Below are 24,018 nucleotides of genomic sequence, written 5' to 3'. Positions count from 1 at the left end.
TAGAGCCTTGACCCTGCTTTCAAAGATCTTACAAGCTTGCAAGTTTTATTGGGATAGAGACTATGAACAAAAGAGAATAGCATAGGGAGACCTATATTGCAACAAGGATCAGAGGACATCTGACATCTGAACTGTGTTTTGAAGGATAATAAATATTAATTAGTAAAGCGGAAAGGATATTAAAAACAATGATCATATAAGACTGAAAAGATCTTGGTACATTTGAGAAAATGGAAGGTGGCTGGTGTGGCTAAAGCCTAAGAAGCAAGGGGGGGAGTGGCAAAAAAGAGGTGACAGAGATAGGCGCAGAAGTATGTCATACCATGCAAGAACTTGTAAACTAAGCTAAGGCTTTTGTCTTTGTCCCAAGAGCAAATGAAAGCTAAATAAATCAATCTATGTAGGATGGTAGAATATTTGCACTTTTAACAAGATCATTCTCAGAGAAAAATGAGAATAGGAACTAAACCATCAAAAAGATTTGGGAGTGGCCCGGAGAAGGGCAGAAAGCCTAAAATAAAACAGGTACTTGTTTCTTCAAGGTACCTAAGGGTAAGAAGCTCTAAGAGTAACAAGATTATAAAATTTACAATAGGCATTAGGCAAGCATTCCTAGGGAATCTTCTGCCCAACTTCCAGAGGTTACTCAATATCAAAAAGACTTAGATATATATTAAAAAAAATTAGTGGATAAGGCAACATCATCTGCTGAGTGGCTTGTATAAGCAGGGCACAGCCTCTCTGGGTTTTAGTAACTCTCAATAATGATTCCAGATACAGATCACCATGGAAGAAAACTACTGTAGTTTGTAGCTACTGAAAGTTTTGAATGCAAAGAAATATATCAGAAAGGTGCTAATTTTTCTTCCAAATATGTTGTTTAATGATTCCAAGAGGTATAAAAGGAAGGAAGGACAGAAGGAAGAAAGGGAGGGACGGAGGGAGAGACGGAAGGTAGGCCGGCAGTCAGGAAGGCCCAAGTGGTCTTCAGTGTGACAAATGAGTTCAATCTCTAACATTCTTAACAATTTTCAATTAAAATACTCATTGGACACTGAAATAAATAATCATGTTATAAAATAAACTTACCATGTTTTGTACTAGTGGCTAATACTTTATAGGGCGTCAACTTCAAATCCAGATTTTCTTTTCGTAGCAGCTTAAGACCAAAAGTTATATTAACCAAATGAAAGAATGTTATAAAATAGTTTTGCACACAAGTACTATAGCAGTTTAATACACAGAGATTTAGAAGGTAAACCTAAATTAAGGCTTAATTAAATCAATTAGTTAATTTAACTTTGATCATCAAAATAAATGTATTAAGCACTTTACATGGTGGTATGTCAAATTTTTTATCTTTTTCTAAATCACTGTCAGTTTTCAATGAACAGAAGGGTTCCTCCTAAGGATTTATGCGGGCCTTACTGGTCACAAAGTATTTTAGAACTCAGAAGAAGGAAATGAGGACAAATATTTTCCTTTATAAGCCAGGGACAGAAACAGGATTTAAAAAAGAAGAAAATTTAATTGACTAAGAGGAAGAAAATTACTAAATTTAACACTGAAAGAACTGGGAAAAAAGTTTTTATAAAAAGGAACACATGCAGTTTCATTTCATACTAATCATAAGAGCCATCCTGCAATGTACAAAAACAACTAACTTTGCTCAAGATCAAGTGGAGATTGTTCAGCTTTCTAGGACTGCATCTGAATGTTACAAACAATTCTGTCCATGCGTAGCATATCCACTAAATCATCAAGTTCTAAAATGAAAAAATGTTCCCTACCAACATAAGGTTATGTTCACCTTGTCCATGAGTGAAATGATTTGGAGAATAAGTTGATCTTGGCGTAAATCATCCCCATGCTTAAATATAACTGGATATTTGCCTCCATCTTCTGTCTTAAAGAATAACTGTGCAGGCATAAGGGCACTCTGGAAATAAAAATATTATTTTCAAATTATATAAGATGGAAATGTGGGGAGATTTATAATAATCTAAAGAAAAGAAATGAGTCTAAAAAAGAAAACAAATAATAATAACCTTAATTTATACAGGCCATGAGAAATAATAGCACAAAAAGTATCAGACAGAGGGATGAACAGACATGTGACAAAGCAAATACAGTAAAATGTTAATAACAGGATAGAAGTAGTGGGTATACAGTTGTTTACTGTGAAAGTCTTTCAACTTTGCTGTATGTTTGAAAACTTTCGTATAAAATGTTGGGGGAAAAGGCAACAAAAATGCATCAAAGAATATATGTCTAGAACCTACAACCTCTACTGGACTGAAACTCCAAACTTTAAATTATCTTAAATTTGTAGTATCCTTTTATCACCTCAGGCAAAAATATATTTTATAAATTACCTTGTACCCTAGCTCACAAAAGCTCAAGAAGAACTGGAAGTGATCTTCCTAAAGATAAATGATAAGCAAGAAGTTCTTTGTTGCAATTTCCCTTTTCAGATTCGGATCTGATTCTGAAATTTAGATTTCATCTGAAATCTAATGCAAGCAGCTGACAATCTCAGGATAACTAAGCACTAATCCCAGTGCCTTAAGGGGTTCACTCCCCATGGAGATAGCTTTCATTCTTAAGCTAAGGTCTACAAAATACTGTGTAAAAATACTGAAAACTAGGTGCATAACCTTTTCAGCTCTAAGGAGTTCATAAAAAGACGACAGGAATTCATGGATTCCCCTACAACTCTGTGCAGACATTTCAGTGTATGTACAAGCATATGGGTAACATTCTAAAGTATCCAATCCATCACTTTCATTGGACCCTTAAAGGCATTCATGACTCAAAAATGGTTAAGAATTATAATGCTAGAGTTATGTAGTAAATGCTCTAGAACCATTAATTGTTAACTGAAATTCAGAATTTTTAAGAATGTCCACATACTTACTAAGGGCTGGAAGAAAAAAATCAGGACTGAATATTAGGATTAAAAAGATGTCCCATGATATTTTATTGACCATCTACTTTGTGTATATAAGACATAATTATAAAATTATATTATTAAGGTAAAAATGATCCAGAATACACCTAACAATAATGATAGATTCTTATGCCCCACTCTTACAACTCCTGCTCTATGCCTTAGATATTCTTTTTCATCCTGTTTGCAAAAAAATAATAAAACTCCTTTTATGATTCACTGGTTTTGATTAGTCCTAAGGGAATGAGAATATTAGAAGCAGGTCTTACTTGGGAGTTCTAGCATGAACTAAGAAATACTTGCATTTTCTCTCCTGTACCAGCATTTTTCAAATTGCAGGATATAATTCAATAATGAGTTTTAAAACCAATTAAATAGGTTGCAAACAACATTTAAAAATTAATGCAATAGAATAGTTTTTAAAAGAATAGAAACTATTAGAATCCGTAATATGCAGTAAGGTTAAGTACTGCTTTATGAAACTTACGTTGCAGTTGTGTGAGCTGGGCTGCCATGGGCTGCCTTTAAACACACCCTTAAAAAAATCAACTATTTTTTACTGTTATCACACCCCTTTTCATATACCCAAGTTTGTTGATCTATGAGCCCTTTCTTATCTGATACAAAGTAATATCCCAATGCAACTTATGCCCTTCCACCCTTAGAATAAGAAGACCTAAAACATCATGCCTCAGAGAGACCTTTCAATACGATGTCCAGCAGATACTGATGCTTCTTCACAAGTAATGATGCTCAGCCCTTTGGCCTGCTTAGAGAAGGCAGTTGCTACCACTTCTTTCTAACTATCCAGGTGGTGGCCAGCCAAAAGAAAGTCTGGCATGCTATTAAGGACTAAAGAGAATTACTACACTTGAAAATACAAGAAAAAATTTAAGTCATAGGTTAACTGGAACTCATATATAACCAGGGAACTTATAATGTCTAAGTTTGCAATTTAACTTTTAATTTAAAAAACAAAGCTTACATAAGAAGAAGCAGGTGATTAATAAATAGTTCAAAAATTAAAGATTAAAAAATTCAGATATATAAAAATATTTTATACATTTCACATAAAAATGTCTACTGATAATACAAAAAGATCTTAAAACAAAACACACTGATAAATAAAAGGTATCTTTTTTCAAAGGTAGTGTCTAAAGATCCACCACAATTACCTTAAATAATGTAGCTGTTTCTGGGATTATTCCTCTAATTTTCACCTGGGGTTCTAAAGGCAATGGGATAAGTTCCACATCTGACAAGTTCATCTTTTCGTTGTCTCCAAGCAATGCCTGTAGTCTCTCATTCTAGGAGAACAAGTTAGAAAGTACTAATTAGGTTAAAATGGAAAAGGGGTTTTTAAAGCATATGGTAAAGATAAAAAGACTGATTCTATTAACTTTAAAATATTTGCAGGGCCTCCCTGGTGGCGCAGTGGTTGAGAGTCCGCCTGCCGATGCAGGGGATACGGGTTCGTGCCCCGGTCTGGGAGGATCCCATATGCCGCGGAGCGGCTGGGCCCGTGAGCCATGGCCGCTGGGCCTGCGCATCCGGAGCCTGTGCTCCGCAACGGGAGAGGCCACAGCAGTGAGAGGCCCGCATACCGCAAAAAGAAAAAAAAAAAAAAAAAAAAAAAAAAAAAAAAAAAAATATTTGCAAAGCACCATAAAAGTATATGCGAAGTAACACAACATAAAGGAGAGAGTATGTGTGAGAGACAAGCACTTATAATCCACCTGACAAAAGCAGCAGCATGCTTTAAAAGGAGCAATCCCTTGACCTATGAAAAGCTGAACTTTCATAAGGTTAGGAAATATATTTCTCTTGCTTCAACTGAGAATCAGGAATATCCTCAAGCTGGACTTAAAGATGCAATTTCTATTTTCAAAGGATCTGTGAAGTCACAAGGAGAAACTAATTTCATTTGAAGCTTAATTTCTCATGACCAAATATTAAGCAAGAATTTCATTAGCTGCTCCACTGCATGTTTTGGGTTTAGAAAGTAAACTCCATTTACTTAGAGGAACTTGGACCCTACTTTTTACTGTTCATTGACTCTGTCTGATCAAACTTTTCCCAAGATACCACCATTTATTTATTTTCTTTAGCTCACATGCATACTGAATTGAGCCAAGATTTCAGAAATTGAGAAATTCAAGCCACTATGAAACGGCTTTGTCATTTAGCAGCATCTGTAGTGTTTAGACCAAGCCCATCTATTCAATTTCAAAATAACAATCTACTTCCTTTGAAAGCTGTGAGAGTATTGCATTCTTTAAACAGGTGAGCTTGTTCTTAAAGGGAGAAAACTTGACCTAATACACTGGGCTTCTTCCTATTTCTCAAACATGTCACACATGCTCCCATATCAGGGCCTTTGTGCTTGCAGCTCCTCTGGCTGGAATAGTCTTCTCTAGATATTCAGTGGCTTGCTCCCCTACTTGCTTCAGGTTTCTGTCCAAATGTCAACTCTCAGTGAGGCCTTCCTGACCATTCCATTGAGAAGTGAAAAGCTGCCTTAATACTCGAACCCAGCACTTCCTATTCCCCTTTCCAGCTTTTTCTCCAAAGCAAGTGAAGCTATCTAGCATAAACTATATTTTACTTATTTTGTTAACTTTCTCCTCCAACAGGAATGTAAGGTCCTTACATTCTAAAGGTAGGGATTTTTATATTCACCTCTGTATCCTCAGAACCTAGAAAAGTGCTTGGCACACAGTAGGCATGTGATACATTTTTATAGAATAAATATTATAACATAAAGAATCACAAAGTGAAAAGAGACTACTTAACATTCATAATGAAAGCTTTGTTTTTTAAAAGTGTGGAATCAATGCATTTTTATTAGAACTCAAATATCTACATTCAAAGACCTCAATCAAGAGAATTTTTCCTAAATGAGATCAACAAAGGAAAGAAGATGGCAACAATATTATTATTTGTTTTACCATCTGACACCTAACTCATGGATCCCCTGGCCACATATTTAACGCCGTTGCACTCACCAAGGCAACTCCCTCCCAACTTTGTTATGAGGGATGGAAAAGTACTATTACATATGATTGCCAATTATTAGCTGTAGTCATTTCATTATTCCTAGTAATAACACAAATAATGGTGGTAGAGAGTCATCTTGGCATTTCACTAAAACTTAAGGGCTCGTTTCTAGTAAAACTAAGTAAATACAACTATGTTTGTCTTTTATCACATCATGAAAAACTGTCTGAAAAGATTTTTAGCCAATGTTGACACTATATTTGGGACTGTCTGACTTAAAATATAGGAAAAACAATATGTGTTTTGCAATATGTGGCAAAAACAACATTTATTTTGGGGGACTATAAGTGCTGTCTCCAATAGGGAGTCATCTTCCAGAACAGCAAAAACTGAGGTGTATCCAGAGGCTCATGTGTGGCGAACAAAAGAGTATGTCACATAAGAACAAACTGCGGTTTAAATACATGCCCCAAACTGACAGTCACAAGAACAGGCATTCTTTCTGCTGGTGAGCACTGGGATCACACTGCTGCTCACCAGGGCACCTCTGGAGAGAAGGGCTCCAGGAGGAACAGCAGTAGGAATTTAGTTATTTAACCAGGATTTGTGATTCTTCTCAAAAACAAAGAAAATGCCGACTCAATAAACATGTGTTTCTCTTCAGCCTGTTTTCTCCTCCCTAACCTTGTTAACGTTATTCCTTGCACGCATCTCTGCCAGACCTGATCCCCTGCCTTTAAATTCCTGACTCAATTTTTCACCTTTTAGTCTCTCTGCCTTCCTCTCACAATTCTGAAGAACAGAATGTGTTCTGGTGTCATGGTGTTTTACAAAGGTCACTAAGAAAGATTTTCCAGTTACGGGATTAGGTAAAGTGAAGATATCAGATGAATCCTTCATATCATTTGGGCAAAAGATCAGGAAAAATAACATCTGAAGAACAGATACTCATCTATTATCATCAAGTAGAAACCTCACCCCGTTGAGAGCAAAATCAATGTACTGGCCATGAGAACACATTGCCAGTCACTATCACTAGTTCTGTAACCTTGGGTGAGTTACTCTGGACCTTCTTTTTCTCAGAAAAATTCTAGTCTAAATAATCTCTAGAGGTTCTTTCCATGTCAAATAAATTGTATTCTAAGATACTAAGATTCTAAAATGAGAGCCAGAAAAACACTGTAGATAAAAATATGGACTCAGAATGTCTGGGTACAAATCCTAACTTCAACACTTACTAACTGAGGACATCTGGCAAATTACTTAAACTCCTACTACCTAATTTTCCTTACAATTGGGATAATAATAGTACCTAACTTATAGGGTTGTTGTGTGGATAAAATCAATGTATATAAACTCATAAAATAGGGTCCCACACATAATCTAACCACTTCTAACCACTCCTATTACTATAACAGGCCTACTTCATTTAATTGCACTTCACTTTAGTGCACTATGCAGATATTGATTGCACTGTTTACAAACTGAAGGTCTATGGCAACCCTGTGTCAAGCAAGACTATCGGTGCCAATTTTCCAACAGCACTTGCTCACCTTGTGTCTCTACATCACATTTTGGTAATTTTCACAATATTTCAAACTTTCTATTATTATACTTGTTATGATGATCTGTGATCACTGATCTTTGATGTTACTGTTGTAATTGAATTGGGGCATCATGAACCAAGCCCATATAAAACGGAGAACCTAATCGATAAAACGTTACGTGCATTTTGACTGCCCCATTGACCAGCTGTTCTCCCTCTCTCTTCTTCCCCTATTCCCTGAGACACAGTGTTGAAATTAGGACCATTTACAACTCTACAATGGCTTTTATGTGTTTAAGTGAAAGGAAGAGTCACACATCTCTCACTTTAAATCAAAACCTAGAAATAACTAAGCTAGTGAGGAAGGCATGTTCAAAGCCTAGACAGGCCAAAAGCTAGGCCTCTTATGCCAAACAGCCAAATTGTGAACGCAAAGGAAACAGTCTTGAAGGAAATTAAACTACTATGAACACATGGATGATAAGAAAGCAAAACAGCTTTATTGCTGATCCGGAGACAGTTTTAGTGGTCTGGATAGAAGATCAAACCGGCCACAACATTCCCTTATGCCAAAGCCTAATCCAGAGCAAGCCCTAACTCTCCTCAATTCTATGAAGGCTGAAAGAGGTGAGAAAGCTGCAGAATAAAAGTTTGAAGCTAGCAGAGCTTGGTTCATGAGGTTTAAGGAAAGAAGCCATCTCTATAGCATCAAAGTGCAAGGTGAAGCAGCAAGTGCTGACGTAGAAGCTGCAGCAAGTTATCCAGAAGATCTAGCTAAGATAATAAAAGCGGTAGATGACACAGCCTTATATTGGAAGAAGATGCCATCTAGGACTTTCACAGCTAGAGAGGAGAAGTCAATGCCTTGCTTCAAGGCTTCAAAGGATGGGCTGACTCTCTGGTCAGGAGCTAATGCAGCTGGCAACTTGAAGTTTAAGCCAGCGTTTATTTACCATTCCAAAAATCCTAAGGCCCTTAAGAATTATGCTAAATCAACTGCCTGCTCTATAAATGAAGAACAAAGCCTGGATGACATCACATCTGTTTACAATATGGTTTACTGAATATTTTAAGCCCACTGTTGAGATCTACTGGTCAGAAAAAAAAAGATTCCTTTCAAAATATGACTGCTCATTGACAATGCACCTGGTCACTCAAGGGTTCTGGTGAAGATGTACAGTGAGTTAATGTTTTTTATGCCTGCTAACATAATATCCATTCTGCAGCCCATGGATCAAAGTCTAATTTTGACTTTCAAGTCTCAGTACTTAAAAAATACTATCATAAGGCTGTGAGTGTTGGTGATTCCTCTGATGGAGCAAAGTAAATTGGTGATGTTCTGGAAAGGATTCACCATTCTAGATGCCATCAAGAATAACTGTGATTCATAGGAAGAGGTCAGAATGTCAACATTAACAGGAGTTTGGAAGAAGTTGATTCCAACTCTTAGGATGACTTTGGGAGGTTCAAGACTTCTGTGGAAGAAGTAACTAGCAAGACAGCTAGACTTAGAAGGGGAGCCTGAAAATGTAACTGAATTGCTGCAAACTCATGATGAAATTAACAGATGAGAAGCTGCTTCTCAGGGATGAGCAAAGGAAAGTAGTTTTTTGAGATGGAATCTACTTCTGGTGAAGATGCTATGAATAATGGTGAAATGACAGAGGATTTAGAATATTCCATAAAGTTTGTTGATAAAGCAGTGGCAGAGTTTGAGAGAACTAACTCCAATTTTGAAAGAAGTTCTACTATGGGAAAAAATGCTGTCAATGAGCGCTGCATGCTACAGTGAAAACAAATTGTTAGTGAAAGGAAGAGTCAACTGACGTGGCAAAGATTAATTATCTTCATTGCTGTCTTATTCTACAAAATTGCCCCAGCCACTCCAACCTTCAGCAACCACCACCCTGATCAGTTAGCAGCCACATCATCAAGGCAAGGCCTTCCATCAGCAAAAAGATTATGATTCTCTGAAGGCTCAGATGATGGCTAGCATTTTTTAGCAATATTTTTAATTAAGGTATATACATTGCTTTCTTTAGGCATAATGCCATTGCACACTTAACAGACTACAGTATAGTCTATACTATACAGTATAGTGTAGACCTAACTTTTATATGCACTGGGAAACCAAAAAATTCGTGTGACTCACTTTATGGTGATATTTGCTGTACTGCAGTGGTCTGGAACAGAACCTGCAATATCTCCGAGGTATGGCCGTAATTGCATGATAAGAATTTCATAAAATATATCAACCAAAGAGACAGTACCAAAACTCAGTATTTTATGATACCAAGACATTATTAGTCATAAACAGGAAGCAAAGCCCAAAGGTTTACCTTTTTCTTACGATTTCCACTTTCACGCTGAACTGCCTTCATTAGGTGCACCAGACGATCTACAAAGGTCTGCTGTGCAGCCAGCAAAGAACGCATAACTCTGACAGACTTATCACCCTGAAGGGATTCAAAGGAAAGAAAAATTAATTCTATGTAGCATAATGATTAGGGTTTCTTCAATAGCATGGGTGACCTTTATTCTTTTAATAGCCACAAACTTCAACACAAAGTAGTATTGAAAAATATTAATTATCTTTATTCAGAGATAATGATAAACCTGTTATCTTAGTTAAACACTACCAACTCTTCCACAATTGAAAATTAACTGAATCTTCAGCGAATACTGGTCTATCAAAAATTGCACTTTTTTCCCCACACGCAACCATGTGACAAGATAGAATTCATTCACCCAAAATGTATTCACTCACCAGTTCAATAAATATCTGGAAGCCTATAATTTCTTCAAAAATGTGCTGGGCATACAGCAGAAACAATACTATCCTCAAGGAAATAAATACATACTTTAAAAAAAAAGTTCTCAAAGAGCAATATGATATGCTTGCTTAGTAAAACAGAAGCCATAAAAACTAAATGCTATAAAGTCTCATATAGTAATTCTCAGTTCATAAAATATTATAAAATAACATTTTCTCATTTAATCTCTCCAATTACACTGATAAAGGCAGCTTGGCAATTGTCATCCTTATTTCAGAGATGGAAATTTATGCTCAAAGAGACTGAAATTTCCTCACAGGATGACAGAGGTTATAAGTGACAGAACTGAGATTACGAGAGGACCAACTGCTTATCTGCTAGTCAGTTAGATATAGAGAATCTCTGGCCTCTGAGAACTGTACAAAAGTTTAGTCTCAAAGAGTTCAATAAGATGTGACTTAAGTTTTTAGGAAAATTTAAATGAAACATGAAACAGCAGAAAAAGATGCTCTGACGTAAAATATTACATTTCTACAGCAAATCACAGTTAATGTCGTGACAGTTTTCTTTTCCTTGCCCGTGCACCTTCTGCTGGCTGAACTGTGACACTGCCTTAACAATCACAAGAATACCAGGCGAAAAATGGCTTACATACCTCTAGAAACTATAAAAGCAAAAATATAAGTTATATAGAAAGTATCTGTAATATGATCATTACCAGATTTATATAAATAAACCTAGTCTTAAAAATAAAAATAGAAAACAGAGAGTGAAATAAAAAAGCAAAGCTTTGGGGTTTTTTTGTTCCAGGTATAGGTTTATTTTATTAAATCAGGGGTCAACAAACTTACTATAAAGGGCCAAGGATTAACTACTTTAGGTCTTGTTGACTATAGAGATTCCATACCAGATATTTATCTCCTACTGGAGCACAAAACTGACCACAAACAATATGAAAACAAATGAGCATGACTATGTCCCAATAAAATTTTACTTATGAACACTGAAATGTGAATTTCACATAATTTTCATGTGTCTCAAAGTATTATTCCTCTTGTGATTTTTTTCCAACTATTTAAAAATAAAAATCCTTAGCTCATAGGGCATACCAAAACAGGCAATAGGCCAGATATGTCCCATGCACCGTGTCTGCCAACCCCTACATTAAATGGTTACCTTCAACAATGCTTGGCTGAACCGTCTCATTACATTCAAGTACATCTCATGGGTCTTTGGATCCCTCTGCTGAGTATCTTGATCTTCACATTCCACTATCACATACCTTAAAAATGTTAAGTCATTCATGTAAATGTGAAATGAAACTCAGAATCATTTTGTAAACACTTATGCCTTTCTATTAAAACAGATCAATTCACATTTGCAAAAATAATTAATGGGAGTAATGAAACACATTTTATCATCACTCTTTTTAAAGCTGAAAATTCAGGAACAACATATATAACCTTCTATAAAGGTAAATTAATAACAGAATGCCTTAATGTATACAATATCCTAGATTTTCTAAAAATTTTGGCATCAAAATGAGCATTTTCTCCTAATGCTTTATGAGATACATAGAGCATTAACATCTTCAGAAATTATATAAGCTCACAAATCTACCAAGTAACTCATGAACAAAAATATTTTCAAAATATATGTAATACTTTTGGTATTACATAAGGCTCTCTTATTCTGGGAAAAAAACCAACAACACTGAAGCTTTTCTCATTAACATACCTCTGAAAGATAAATTAAAATCTTAATTTTTCCTTTCATATCCAATTTCCCCATTTCTCAAAATTCCATATATAATCTTCAATTTTTCCATCATAAAATTGTGGTTTTAAAGAGTTAAAAAATTTTAAATATAAATATAGTCTTAAACCTAAACTGCTTATATAATTCATATAATCATATAAATAATGACCTGGATTAGATTTTAGAGGTTGTCTAATCCAGTGTTTCCAACTGTTCTGATTGGAACAAGCCATACTAACAAATACATTTTAGATCACAACTCGTTACACACAGCCTACGTGTGCACACAGATGCATAAAACTGAAAAAAATTTCACAAAGCAATATTCTATGAACAATATGTTAATATTTGTTACTCTGTTCTATTTCACTTTTCTTTAAATAACAAATGCTAGACTGTGAGCCTTAAAACTGATTTCAGTGGATAATGATGTGCAGTTTCAAACTTGCTTATTTTATCAATAGCGAAACTTAGAGGTGGCTGTATCTTGTCCACGGTGGCACAATTAGTTGACTGAAGAGCTGAAATCAGAACCCTGGACTCTGGGGTCCTTGGCTAGAATTCTTTCTACTAAGCTTACTCTCACAGTTTGACCTTTAAAAACCACATGAAACTTTTCAACTTCCTTAACTGATAGTATTTAACAAATCTCAAATCACAGGGCTTACTATTTTCCTTTATACTATTTCTGCAAAGAAAATAGTTAACCATCTAGAAGGTAAACTTCATGAGAACAGAGAGCTTACCTGTCCATCTTGATACCCTCAGCACTTCCATGCCTGGTTCATAATACTCAATATATTATTGTTGAATGAATGACCCCAATCTCATGGATTTAACAAGTATCTCAATGTTGATAATTCTCAAATATGAATATATATCCCTTTTCCCACATCTAAGGCCTAACTTTGCATGTCATTAGGTGATCTGCTTTTATATTCAACTACCCTAATTTTCAAGCAGCAGGTCCCCTTTTCAAGACACTGCTTGTCATTTTTAACTGAAGATGTGTAAAACTGAAGTTATCACACTAAATGAGTTATTTTTCTATCTCAGTTGAAAGCATTATCAATATTTCAGGCATTTGGGCTACAGTTTGAATCACGTGAGGTTGTAACCAAACCAGAGAACACAGGCTCTACCTAAAACTATAAGTGGCACTTTGTGTTTAATTTGTGGTCTGTGCATCTAGAGCCAAACCTAGGTCACAGTCCCTCACTTCAAACACCTATATTCAGTTAGTCACTAGGCCCTGTTGATTTTTTCTGTAGTTGTGCTGTACTACTAGCAAGCCCTGTCTGGAATCAACCAGCAGATACCTCTTACCTAGCTTCTCTAATTCTAAAAACAAACCCCTTATTGATCAATACGATCATCCAAATTTTTCTTCTTTAAACTACCTTCATCATGTCCCACCTATATTAACAAAAACATCAATGGTTCCCGCTTTTCTACTATTTTAAAACAGTTTCTGTGGCCATAAGCTTCTGGTTCAAACTTCCACCATCTCCAATTCATGCATTCACACTCCAATCAGCTCGACTCCCCACCACCCCCACTTTGTGCTTTCGCTCATGTTGTCCAGAAACACCTTCCCACCTCCCCCTTTCCTTATTCTACCCACACTTCAAATACAGGTGACACTCCGTCTCTTCCAGGAAGTCTTTGCAAACCCTAACAACTTCTTTCTCCTCTGCCTTCCTAAAACAGGCACAGCCTCTCATACAACTTGTGCTGATAATGTTACCTTGCTCGTCACTGTTTCACACATTTACTCCTAGCTCCTTTCAGAGGTTATAAAGAAACCGATGCCAGATTCCGTATCTTAAAAATCTTTAGTAGCCCTTGACATACACAATATAGTCTTACACAAAGAAATGTTTTAAAGGTTGATAAAAGTTAAGAGCCTTCTCCCACTGACTTCCCAGTGGAAGTCCTCAGAGTTGTATAACCTAATAGTAGAATTTTCTGTAAAGTGGTATGAGGAACTAAACCCTGACACTATATCTACCTTATGTTCCCAATGAGAGTTCTAAACCAAAAATTCAAGAAAGCACTTTTCAATCTTGAAACTGTCAATACAGATTCAAACCCAGTCCATACTCTCTAACCCTTTAAAGTCCTTGACTATTCTCATCACCTTAGTATATTCATTGTGTTTTCCTGTGTTTACATGGCAACTCCTTTCTAAAGGAGCAATACAGATGACCACAATATACAGGCTCCACTGCTTTGTTCAGGTCCCCTTGACTGCCAAGTAAACACAATGGCTGCAGCTACGTGATAAAGGTCACATATCAAACACCTCTCAAAATCATTCAAGCCAAAGTTCTTATGCAAAGGAAAAGTTCATCTAAAATAAAAATGAGTGTCATCTCCAAAATGAAGGACAAATTTAGATCAAGACTAGAAGACCTAGATTTGAGTCACTTCTGAATTCTCTGTTCACAGCAGTAAGGAGACTCTACAAAACACTCTCAGGTGCTTCCTTGAAATCTGTCATCTTCAAGTAGAAATGCAGACAAAATTGCGTGGGTACCCATTGTATGATGACATCAGTGGGCTACCTGTTTCCTGGCAATTTCATTTTGTGAGGTAAATAACCTTTATTACCTTGAAAGGTCTTAAAAGTTATAGAAAAACATGTCAAGGCAGCCAAAGTTTACTTTCAATTTCAACATACTGGAATAGCTATAAAAATTAAAAAACTGCAACAATTTATAGATCCTGATGCCCAACACTTTACAGACTGGAGACTATAACTCCCCTCTGAGGTTTAAAATGTTGACACTATTCATTTTAAAAGGATTGTCTGTACTACTGTAGGCCTCTAAGGATTCAACTATAGCAGGAATCCTGTTTAAATTAATGGAAAGGGAACAAATGAACAAGGAAATTCAAAATGTTCAAAAGGAGATAGCACAATCAATTAAAATTTATATTTTAATACATTTGTTATAATAGAGTAAGCTTAGACTGAGAGGCATATAAATTGTTACATGTGATTAATATTTTTATACTATTCTGTCCAGGTTCAAAGGAATAGAATGATTATTTTAAGCCAATTATTTGAAATTATTTCCCATATTTTCACCCTACAATCACAAAAGTGGTGTGTACTAAAGTCAGAAGTCCACATCAATAGCTTTTTCTTCCCCATGAGTGTTTCTGAATATGTAATATGCAGACTATAAATATGGGAAAAACAATTACTCCTCAGAAAATGAATAGACATAGCACATGCTATTGCATCAGTGAATCAGAGACACAGTGGGAAAACACAAATCAAATCTAAGTTTGATGGAATGCTTATAAGACTGGGAGCTAGGGCTGTACTTTGTTTATTATCTATGGAGAAAACAAAGTGCTCTTTCTGAACAGAAACTGTTGCCTCATTGGAAACTGCTCATCTAATAGGTTTCCTACTGTTCAGCTGCTTTCAGAATGGTTTGAAAACTCTTCCTACTTGAAATAAGATATCAAAGATCCTAACGCAACTAATTTCAAATATTACAATGAAATCTGGTCTATACTCAAATCCAAAGAATATATAATTTTAAACACCACGTAATCAGTATACATACATACAGCTCTTATAATAGTGACTACTCTAGACTATAAATTCAAAGCCAGAGTAAACTTTCCATGAATATCACAAGGAAATAAAAATATCTATAAAGGAATTCTTAGTAAATGATTTTTAAAATATATAAAACCTTAATTTTAAATACCTAAGAAGCTTAAAAGTACTTACTCAAACCTTGGCATTGTGCCCCACATTTTTAAAAAATTTCCATTGAATTATTTACTCAGATTTTTATGAGGAAATATTTTTCCATAACACCAGTGAATAGACATACACTTAAGAATTCAGATTAGAATATGGAAAACATTAGGAAGCAAGAGGTTACATTAAAAGGAAATAGTACCTATCTGGTAATACAATGATTTCTAAGCAAAATTTTCAAAGTAAAAATGGTGATTAACAACTAGCCAAAACATTTTGTGGATGTATTTTCAAGGACATACTGAAAGTTACGGTGAGGGAAACGTGGTTTATGAATATTATATTAAATTCTAAAGTAAAAGCAAGGAACTATTTTTCTTCCCACTACTAAGGCCAACAGGAAAAATAAAATTACAGGTCCCAAAGGGGGGGGGAAATTAGTGATTTAGTTAAGATTGTTGAAAGCGGTTTTTCTTCAATGAGAAGAGAACCGAGAAGGCTGAAACTAAAGAAATATTTGTTATGTAAATAATGAACACCCACGTTTATTAAAGAGCCTTTGATTTATTTATCTATTTATTGGCTACAAGGGCAGTATCCAGATAAGATTATGTTTGGAGAGTGGGAAAATGAAGTTAATGATTTGACCTACAGGACAGTTCTCCAACTCAGTCTAAAACACAGAAAGCAAAACACCTCACTATTCTTCAAAAACAATTACCTTTCAGAATGAACAGCTATTAATTTGTACTGTTTAAGTTAACCGCAGTAAACTGAGCAGTAAGATTAGATCAGAGATCATTTCTACAGTTAAAAAAAGTATCAAGTTTGTCAGGAAGTTTAAAAAAATGTTCTCTCAAATGTACTGAAAGCTTCAGGTAGAGCTTACCCAACTGGCTCTGCCCTTTGTTTCCGCTATAAAACTAGATAAGGCTCTTTTGTCTAGTGTTTAATCCTAGTGTTTTCTTTGATTGAACCAAAATATTTCTCATTGTGGCTTAAGCTACTTGTTCTTTACACTTTAGAATTCTATGACAGATAAAGGGAGCCATGCTTCACATTAATTGTGTCTCAATAAATCAGTTAGCTTTTCTTTGCCTCAGTTCCTCTCCTTCTTTCATGTAACTCACTCAGGAAACCTGCTCTCATGTAAAATAGATACTTACACTTGCCCTATTTAACTTCACAGAACAAACGAGAAAAGGTCACTGAAAATACTCTGTAAATGGCAAAATGTGAGATAAATGATCTAATCCTAGTTCAGGTCTTACCAAGTTCAGCTACATCATGCCTCTGCCTCAGTTTCCTCATGTATAAGTAACTTCAAATTCTAATTTTCTGTCCTTGCATGATTCCAGTGTTTTAGTAAATAATGTGAAAATACATACTCCTGAAGGACAGTGAAGTATCATACTTACACTACTTAAATAGCATAAAAGGCAAGCAGACATCAAACTGAAAAAAACGATTATCTTACCCAGTTTTATCTTAGATCCTGGAAAGTTAGTGAAAGGAAGAGAAACTGTGGTGCTAATAAGCATTTCCATTAGCACAGCTGTAAATAAATACAGCTAGATATAAATACTGCATAGGCTTTTGATGATTGCTCATACTTTATTTTAAACTGCCTTTTTGTTTACAGTATGGGAAAAAAACAGTCTTGAACAGTGATGAGAAAATAACAAAAAATTATTTCACATACCAGTATAAATAATTAGCCAGTGTTGAGTTTTTGCAGGCTCTTGATATCAAGAAGGTACATAGATCTTGCTGAAAGAATTAAAAGAAATGTATACATATTATATTACCATCTGCTATTAACAAGGGGGATATAAGAGAGTCTACATTTGCCTATCGGTTTTCATCTACATATCTATGTCACAGATCAGATTTTCATGCATCCATCTATCCTTCCATCCCACCATCCGGTATTTATTCTAAACCAGGTGATATGTGAGAGGCTAAGGACGCCATGGTTTGCAGAGTTCCTTGTCCTCCTGGAAGCTTAACATTTGGTGGAGGAGAGAAGCATTAAAGGAAGTCACAGAAATAGTTTAGATTGGGAGGTCAGAAGGCAGCAATGAGGATGTAATATTTAGGCAAGACCAAAATGACAATATGTACAAAGGCCCTGAACATAACTGTTCAAGGAACTTTTAAAAGGCTCAATGTAGCTGAGATATAGTGAACAGTAAAGTAAAGGAGGCTGAAAAGGTAGGTAAAAGCCAAATTGTGAAGACCTTTAAGGTCACACAACTGAGTATGGATTTTATTTATTTTATTTTTTTCGCTGCATTGGGTCTTAGTTGCGGCACGTGGGATCTTCGCTGAGGCATGCAGGATCTTTTGTTGTGGTGCAGGGGCTGTTCACTGCAGCGTGCGGGCTTCTCTCTAGTTGCGGCATGTGGGTTTTCTCTTCTCTAGTTGTGGCACGCAGGCTCCAGGTTGTATGGGCTCTGTAGTTGTGGTGAGTGGGTTCCAGAGCGCATGGGCTCTGTAGTTTGCATCACACAGGCTCTCTAGTTGAGGTGCGTGAGCTCAGTAGTTGTGGCGCCCAGGCTTAGTTGCCCCGCGGCATGTGGGATCTTAGTTCCCTGACCAGGGATGGAACCCGCATCCCCTGCACTGGAAGGTGGATTCTTTACCACTGGACCACCAGGGAAGTCCCGTTCTTTAAAAAAAAAAATAAGACACATTTTAACAGAAAAACAAATGATTGCTATTTTATACACTGCATTTTCTTCAGAAAATCTAGAGCAAAGGATTGCTCATATTTCTATAATAGTTCAACTCTGCAGACTGAAAACAGAACTATTGAGAAAACAGCTGAACTTGCACATGAAGTCTACCTCCCCTTATTGCAGAATTCAAGGTTTCTCAGATGACAACACAGAGTCAAACGCAGTGGATAAAACTGCAGATTGCCTGTGCTTGTTCCAGGCTGCTGCACTGGTAAACCCACAGGCTGTATTCTTCGTTGCTGGCAACTGTGGTCTTCAGAGCCAATAAGCTTTTTCCTGCCCCCAGACCATCATCCTAACAGACCATCCAGATGATAAAATATAGTGTGCCTATGCAAAACATCATACTGATCTGATGTGGATACTTTTATAGCATACTTAGAAACAACCATATTAAATTCTTCCTCCAGAGGAACAAAAGACAACTTTCCATCTTGCTGGGTGACATCTATATAATTTATCAGGTCTAGTCGCCCTTCAAGACTTTTCCCCTCAGAGAGTTTCAGTTTCTCAGTGGCACCAACATACTTTATTTGAAATTCTGCACAGGTATCTGAATGACTGTTGCTCTGTACTGAGCTCTGGGTGTAATCAATATCAAGGCTTGCCACAGTACTGAATCAAGAAAGCCCTCCAAAGTTGGAATCTACAGACTTGCTCTTAGTACTGATTTCACTATTCTGGGAGCTGCTACTGCTCTGTCGCTTTTTGTCTTTCCAGATTTTTGTCTTTCCAGAACATCTTCCACCATAGCTTGATCCAGAGGAGCCCCCTACAGAATCGAACACTATTTTATCATCTTCAAAGGTTTCACAGACAGCAGTCTGCACAGATAGCTTCCTTTCATTCCGACATGGTCAATTCTTGTCAGAAAAACAAGGTACCTCACCCCCACCTGCGATCAGGGTCAGACACCCATCGCCAGGGCAACCAGAGCCGCGGCAGCCACCCCCATTCTGGATTTTATTTTCAAATCAATCGCTACTCAACAAAAGATCTAGCAGGAGAGTGAGATGATCTGATTTACATTTTCTGAAAATGACTCTATTTGCTCTGAATAGTACAGACCTGAGATCAGTCAGGATGCTATTACAGTAGTCTAGAAAAGTAAATGGTGAGAGTGGAGATAGAGTGAAGTAACAGATTATTTAAATATTTTGGAAATACAATTAATAGAACTTGCTGATGCAGAGGAAGTAGGAAGGAAAAAAAGAATTGACAGTAACTCCCAAATTTATGGATTTAGCAAACTGGTTGATTTGTTACATCACAGATGGAAATTCCAAGTGAGAAACACGCAAGAGTGTGTGGGGGAGAGAGATGTATTTTGAAATATCAAGTTTGAAATGCCTGTCAGATATACAATAGAGATCATATTTGGATATATGAATCTAAAACTCAGATGAGAGAAATGTGCTAGAAATATAAATTTGAGTTTATCACTACAGCCTAGAGCAAGAGGATAAATTGAGAAAAGAAGAGGACCCTGAGGAACAATAAAGTGTCAAGCAGCAGAGAAAGTGCTGACAAAGGAAACCAAGAAGGAACAGACAGAGAGGTGAAGGAGAAAACAAGGGATGTATGGTATCATCCAAACCATGAAAAAAGTTAGTTTTTCGGGCTTCCATGGTGGCTCAGTGGTTGAGAGTCCACCTGCCGATGCAGGGGACACGGGTTCGTGCCCCGATCCAGGAAGATCCCACATGCCGCGGAGCGGCTGGGCCCGTGAGCCATGGCCACTGAGCCTGTGCGTCCGGAGCCTGTGCTCCGCGACGGGAGAGGCCACAACAGTGAGAGGCCCACGTACCGCAAAAACAAAAACAAAAACAAAAAAAAACGTGTGAATGAACTGATTACTGAATCAATAAATCAGTCCCTTAGTTTTGAAAGGGCAAAATAATTAAACTGGAGGTGAATGGTTCTTCAAAGGGCTCCCCTAAGGATTCTATGATCCTGTAATTTAAAATTCCTTTTTTCAGTATTTTCTAATACATCAAGAGGTAGGCAGACAAGCAAACTCTGGTTAACAGTTAATACTGAAAACAAACATCACTCAGTTATCAACATTAACTCCTAAAATTTTACTAAAAGCAATAATATATACATTTAAAAAAACAATCAAACTTCTTTCTAATATCAAGCATGTATTATTTATTTTCAACATCAGGGGTGTGAAAGATTCTTCTCAAATTAGAAGTCTTAGGGAGAAAAATCAACAATACATACTAGATCAACTTCTGCAAATGCACTCCCAAATATAATTTTCAGAGTAGCACTAGTCAAAAAGACCTGTTGTACCTCAAAAATTACCCTGCTTAGCTAAAAGAACTTAATTTTTCTGTATAAACTAAAAACAGCAGCTTAGTGTATTTCCCCTAGTATCAAAGTCATACATTTCTACAATGTAATCACAAACACCAACAATTACAGTAATGTTCATAAATGTGTTAACAATAAATATTCTGAGTTTCCTTAAAAAAATATTTAAGCCCAGTTTATTTTCACACTGCATTTGAATCCATTTATATGTCCAAAGCACCAATAAAATGCCTTGAACTGAAGATGGCACTTTTTGCTGGGAGGAAAAGTTATAAACATGCATCATAAACCAGGCTATTTAATAAAGTTGTAATGTTTAGTTTATTAATCAAAATCAATATTTTCAAGACCAACATTAAATGTTTATCTTGTAGGATCTCTCCTATAGGAAACCTGAAAAGCTTTGTACTCACTTCCAGATTTTCACCATCTGAACTTTCTTTTGTTTTAGATGCAGGAGGAGGGGAAGACACTGGAGGAAGAGGGCTGGTTATAATTTGGGAGCTGAAAAAATAATAGGAGATATCACTGATATGTAAAATATTCTTTCTGTAAGAGAAGATACACATTTTTAGCATAGTTCACCTCAACTGTGTCTGGTTAAAGCACTACTTCCTAAAGTGTGTTCTGTGCAGCACTAGAGTAACATTATGTTCTGGAAAAAGAGGCTGCATAGTCAAAGAATATGGGTAATAGCCTCTTTGAGATGTATGTGCAAGTTTGCATGTATTAAAGTTTCTGATAAATACTATAGTTTTTTTAAAAAAGTACATTTTACTTTAAGCCAGTATCTTCCAAACATATTTGACCACAAAACAACCCCTACCTTTTTTAACCTTTTTAGAAAACATACATATTAGTGACCAGCAGACCATAATTTGGGAAATACTGGGTTATAGTTTACAACCTATCATGAAATTTTAAATAGACTTCCAATAAAATGTTCTAGGGGGCATAAGTAACATGAAGTTAAATAAGCATCACTAGAGATTGAAGGCCTCCAATGTACAGTGGAAGAAAATGTAAGGGGTCTCTTCTCATAAAAACAGAAAAACACAAAGCAGCCTACGTAAGAAAAAATGTTTTTTTCCTGTTTCTCAGTTCTCCTGCAAATGAAAAACAGAAGATAAAAACAGCATTATCATTAAGAAAAACTCAGAAATATAACCTTGAACTCATGTGATAATCGAAATAATTGTACTAATTCAGATAATCTGAATTCTAGACCTCCTTCTGTCATTGACAAATCTCATGACCTTCACAAAACAACTTTGTATCCCTTAGCCTCAGATTTCTTACCCAAATGTTCCTATTTATCTCAAATTTTAAGATTTTATGAAAAGCAAAATGGCAAAGTAGAAAGAACAAGGGCTATGGAGTCAACTCTACCTAATTTGCAAAATAAAAAACTTTGGGCAATTTACTTAACTTCTCCTTAAGTCCTTCATATCTATATTAGGGATATGAATACCTACCTCAGAGGATTACTAATAACAGGTTTAATATATGTGGACCATCTCTTGGTGCCTGCTACAGAGGTGGGAGTTCTTAATTGTTATTACTGTTAATAGCTGACTTTCAATTAAACTAACAGGTTGTTTTAACTACTGAAGAGGTGAAAAACAGTCAATAAAAAATACAACTTTACAATAAAATATTTGAGTCCACTAACTTGCCACGTCTTTCATTTTTTTTTTGCAAGAATAGCAATAATATCTGACACCAAGCACCATGTGTCAGACACTTTTCTAAATGCTTTATGTATTAACTCATTTAATCTTTCAACAATCCTTAAAGGTTACTATTGCTATATCCCCATTTTTAAGATGAGAAACTGGGGCTACACAGAGAATATTTAATTTACACAAGTTTACACAGCTAGTAAGTGGCAGAGTAAAGATTTTAACTAAGAATTCTGACTCTATAGCTTGCAAAACACTGTCCTATAATATAGTGGTTTGTGTTCTGTGAGTGCACATGCCATATTCACTGGTAAAACTTCCAACTTAGGGTTCGGTACATCTGGGGAAAAGAAAAGAAGACAATTTGAAAAGGTGGAAAACTATCAGATTTGAAAATAATTCCTCCCTGGATATCCGTACCTATCTATTTCTGCAGAATTTATTCCAGAATTCGACACACTCTCTGACACTGAACCCTGACTATCCTTCTTGGTGGGTTCTAATCCATTCTTTATGTCATCAAAATTTTCATATTTGAGAGCTTGGACCAGCTGTAACAGGTACATCAACAAATCCTGGAAAACAAACAAACAAAAAATAAGCTAATATTAGAAAAAATGCAATATGATTATAGACAAGTTACGTCTAATTATTCCTAAATATCAAGCTAACAATTTACTTTTATCTACCATTTATCAGCTGTGTCACTTTGGGCAGATCACTAGGCTTCTTAACCTCTTGGTGCCTCACTGGGTCCTCACCTTTAAAATGGCCATAATCATATAAACCTTAGAGATTGAGTTGTGAGGATTAAATCAATTAACAGAAAAAACTCACAGAATAGTGCCTGGTACAGAGTAAGTGACCAGTAAATGTCTTGTTTAAAATGGTATCCCACTGACATGTACACACTGCAATATTTAAAATAGATAACCAACAAGAACCCACTGTATAGCTCAGGGAACTCTGCTCAATATTCTGTAATAACCTAAATGGGAAAAGAACTTGAAAAAGAAAAGATACATGTATACGTATAACTGAATCACTTTGCTGTACACCTGAAACTAACACAACATTGTTAATCAAATATGCTCCAATGTAAAATAAAAAATTTAAAAAAATAGTATCTCAAAATCAAGGCGAAAATGAAAACAAAGAAAAAAGATTGAGATGGTTCATATAAAACTGAGAAATTAACAAAGCTTCCTTTTTTCAGCAATAGATCAGACAACGGCATTTTAGGTCTAAGATTACATAAGAAACTCCAAATTTTCAAGTTTTCCAAGTTTCTGTTTCATAATCTTTTCTGGTTGGGATTTTTTTAAATATTACTTTTTTTTTTTTTTTTAAAGAGAATTTGGAGTTTAAAGAGTTCAGAGTTTAGAGAATTTGGGTTGCTTCTTAAATGGAAAATACAATGAAACAGGCATTTTAACACTCTTGTTTAAAGGAAATGTTTACTTTCCTGCTAACTACCAATAATGGCTTGAAGAAAACAAATTTCTAAACCTAAATTTCTCATAC

The 24,018-nt window shown here is 35.8% G+C and overlaps 1 protein-coding gene and 1 pseudogene across 1 annotated transcript in view; both read right to left on the bottom strand.

Moving 5' to 3' along the window:
• Positions 1 to 24,018, bottom strand: part of PIK3C3 (phosphatidylinositol 3-kinase catalytic subunit type 3) — a 146,190-nt gene that overhangs the window by 46,181 nt on the left and 75,991 nt on the right. The window contains exons 11-18 of the mRNA XM_060119274.1: positions 22,915 to 23,069; positions 21,226 to 21,316; positions 17,455 to 17,522; positions 11,444 to 11,549; positions 9,833 to 9,949; positions 4,126 to 4,257; positions 1,811 to 1,939; positions 1,090 to 1,159 (exon numbers count right to left, since the gene is read on the bottom strand). Coding sequence (XP_059975257.1) covers positions 1,090 to 1,159; positions 1,811 to 1,939; positions 4,126 to 4,257; positions 9,833 to 9,949; positions 11,444 to 11,549; positions 17,455 to 17,522; positions 21,226 to 21,316; positions 22,915 to 23,069 — 868 coding nt within the window. The remainder of the gene's footprint in view (positions 1 to 1,089; positions 1,160 to 1,810; positions 1,940 to 4,125; positions 4,258 to 9,832; positions 9,950 to 11,443; positions 11,550 to 17,454; positions 17,523 to 21,225; positions 21,317 to 22,914; positions 23,070 to 24,018) is intronic.
• LOC132503206 (integrin beta-1-binding protein 1-like) lies at positions 18,620 to 19,448 on the bottom strand (annotated as a pseudogene).

This window comes from Mesoplodon densirostris, chromosome 15 (genome assembly GCF_025265405.1).
Source record: "Mesoplodon densirostris isolate mMesDen1 chromosome 15, mMesDen1 primary haplotype, whole genome shotgun sequence".
NCBI lineage: Eukaryota > Metazoa > Chordata > Mammalia > Artiodactyla > Ziphiidae > Mesoplodon > Mesoplodon densirostris.
The sequence above is the reverse complement of the archived record's forward strand: the minus strand, read 5'-3'. Positions and strand labels throughout refer to the sequence as shown.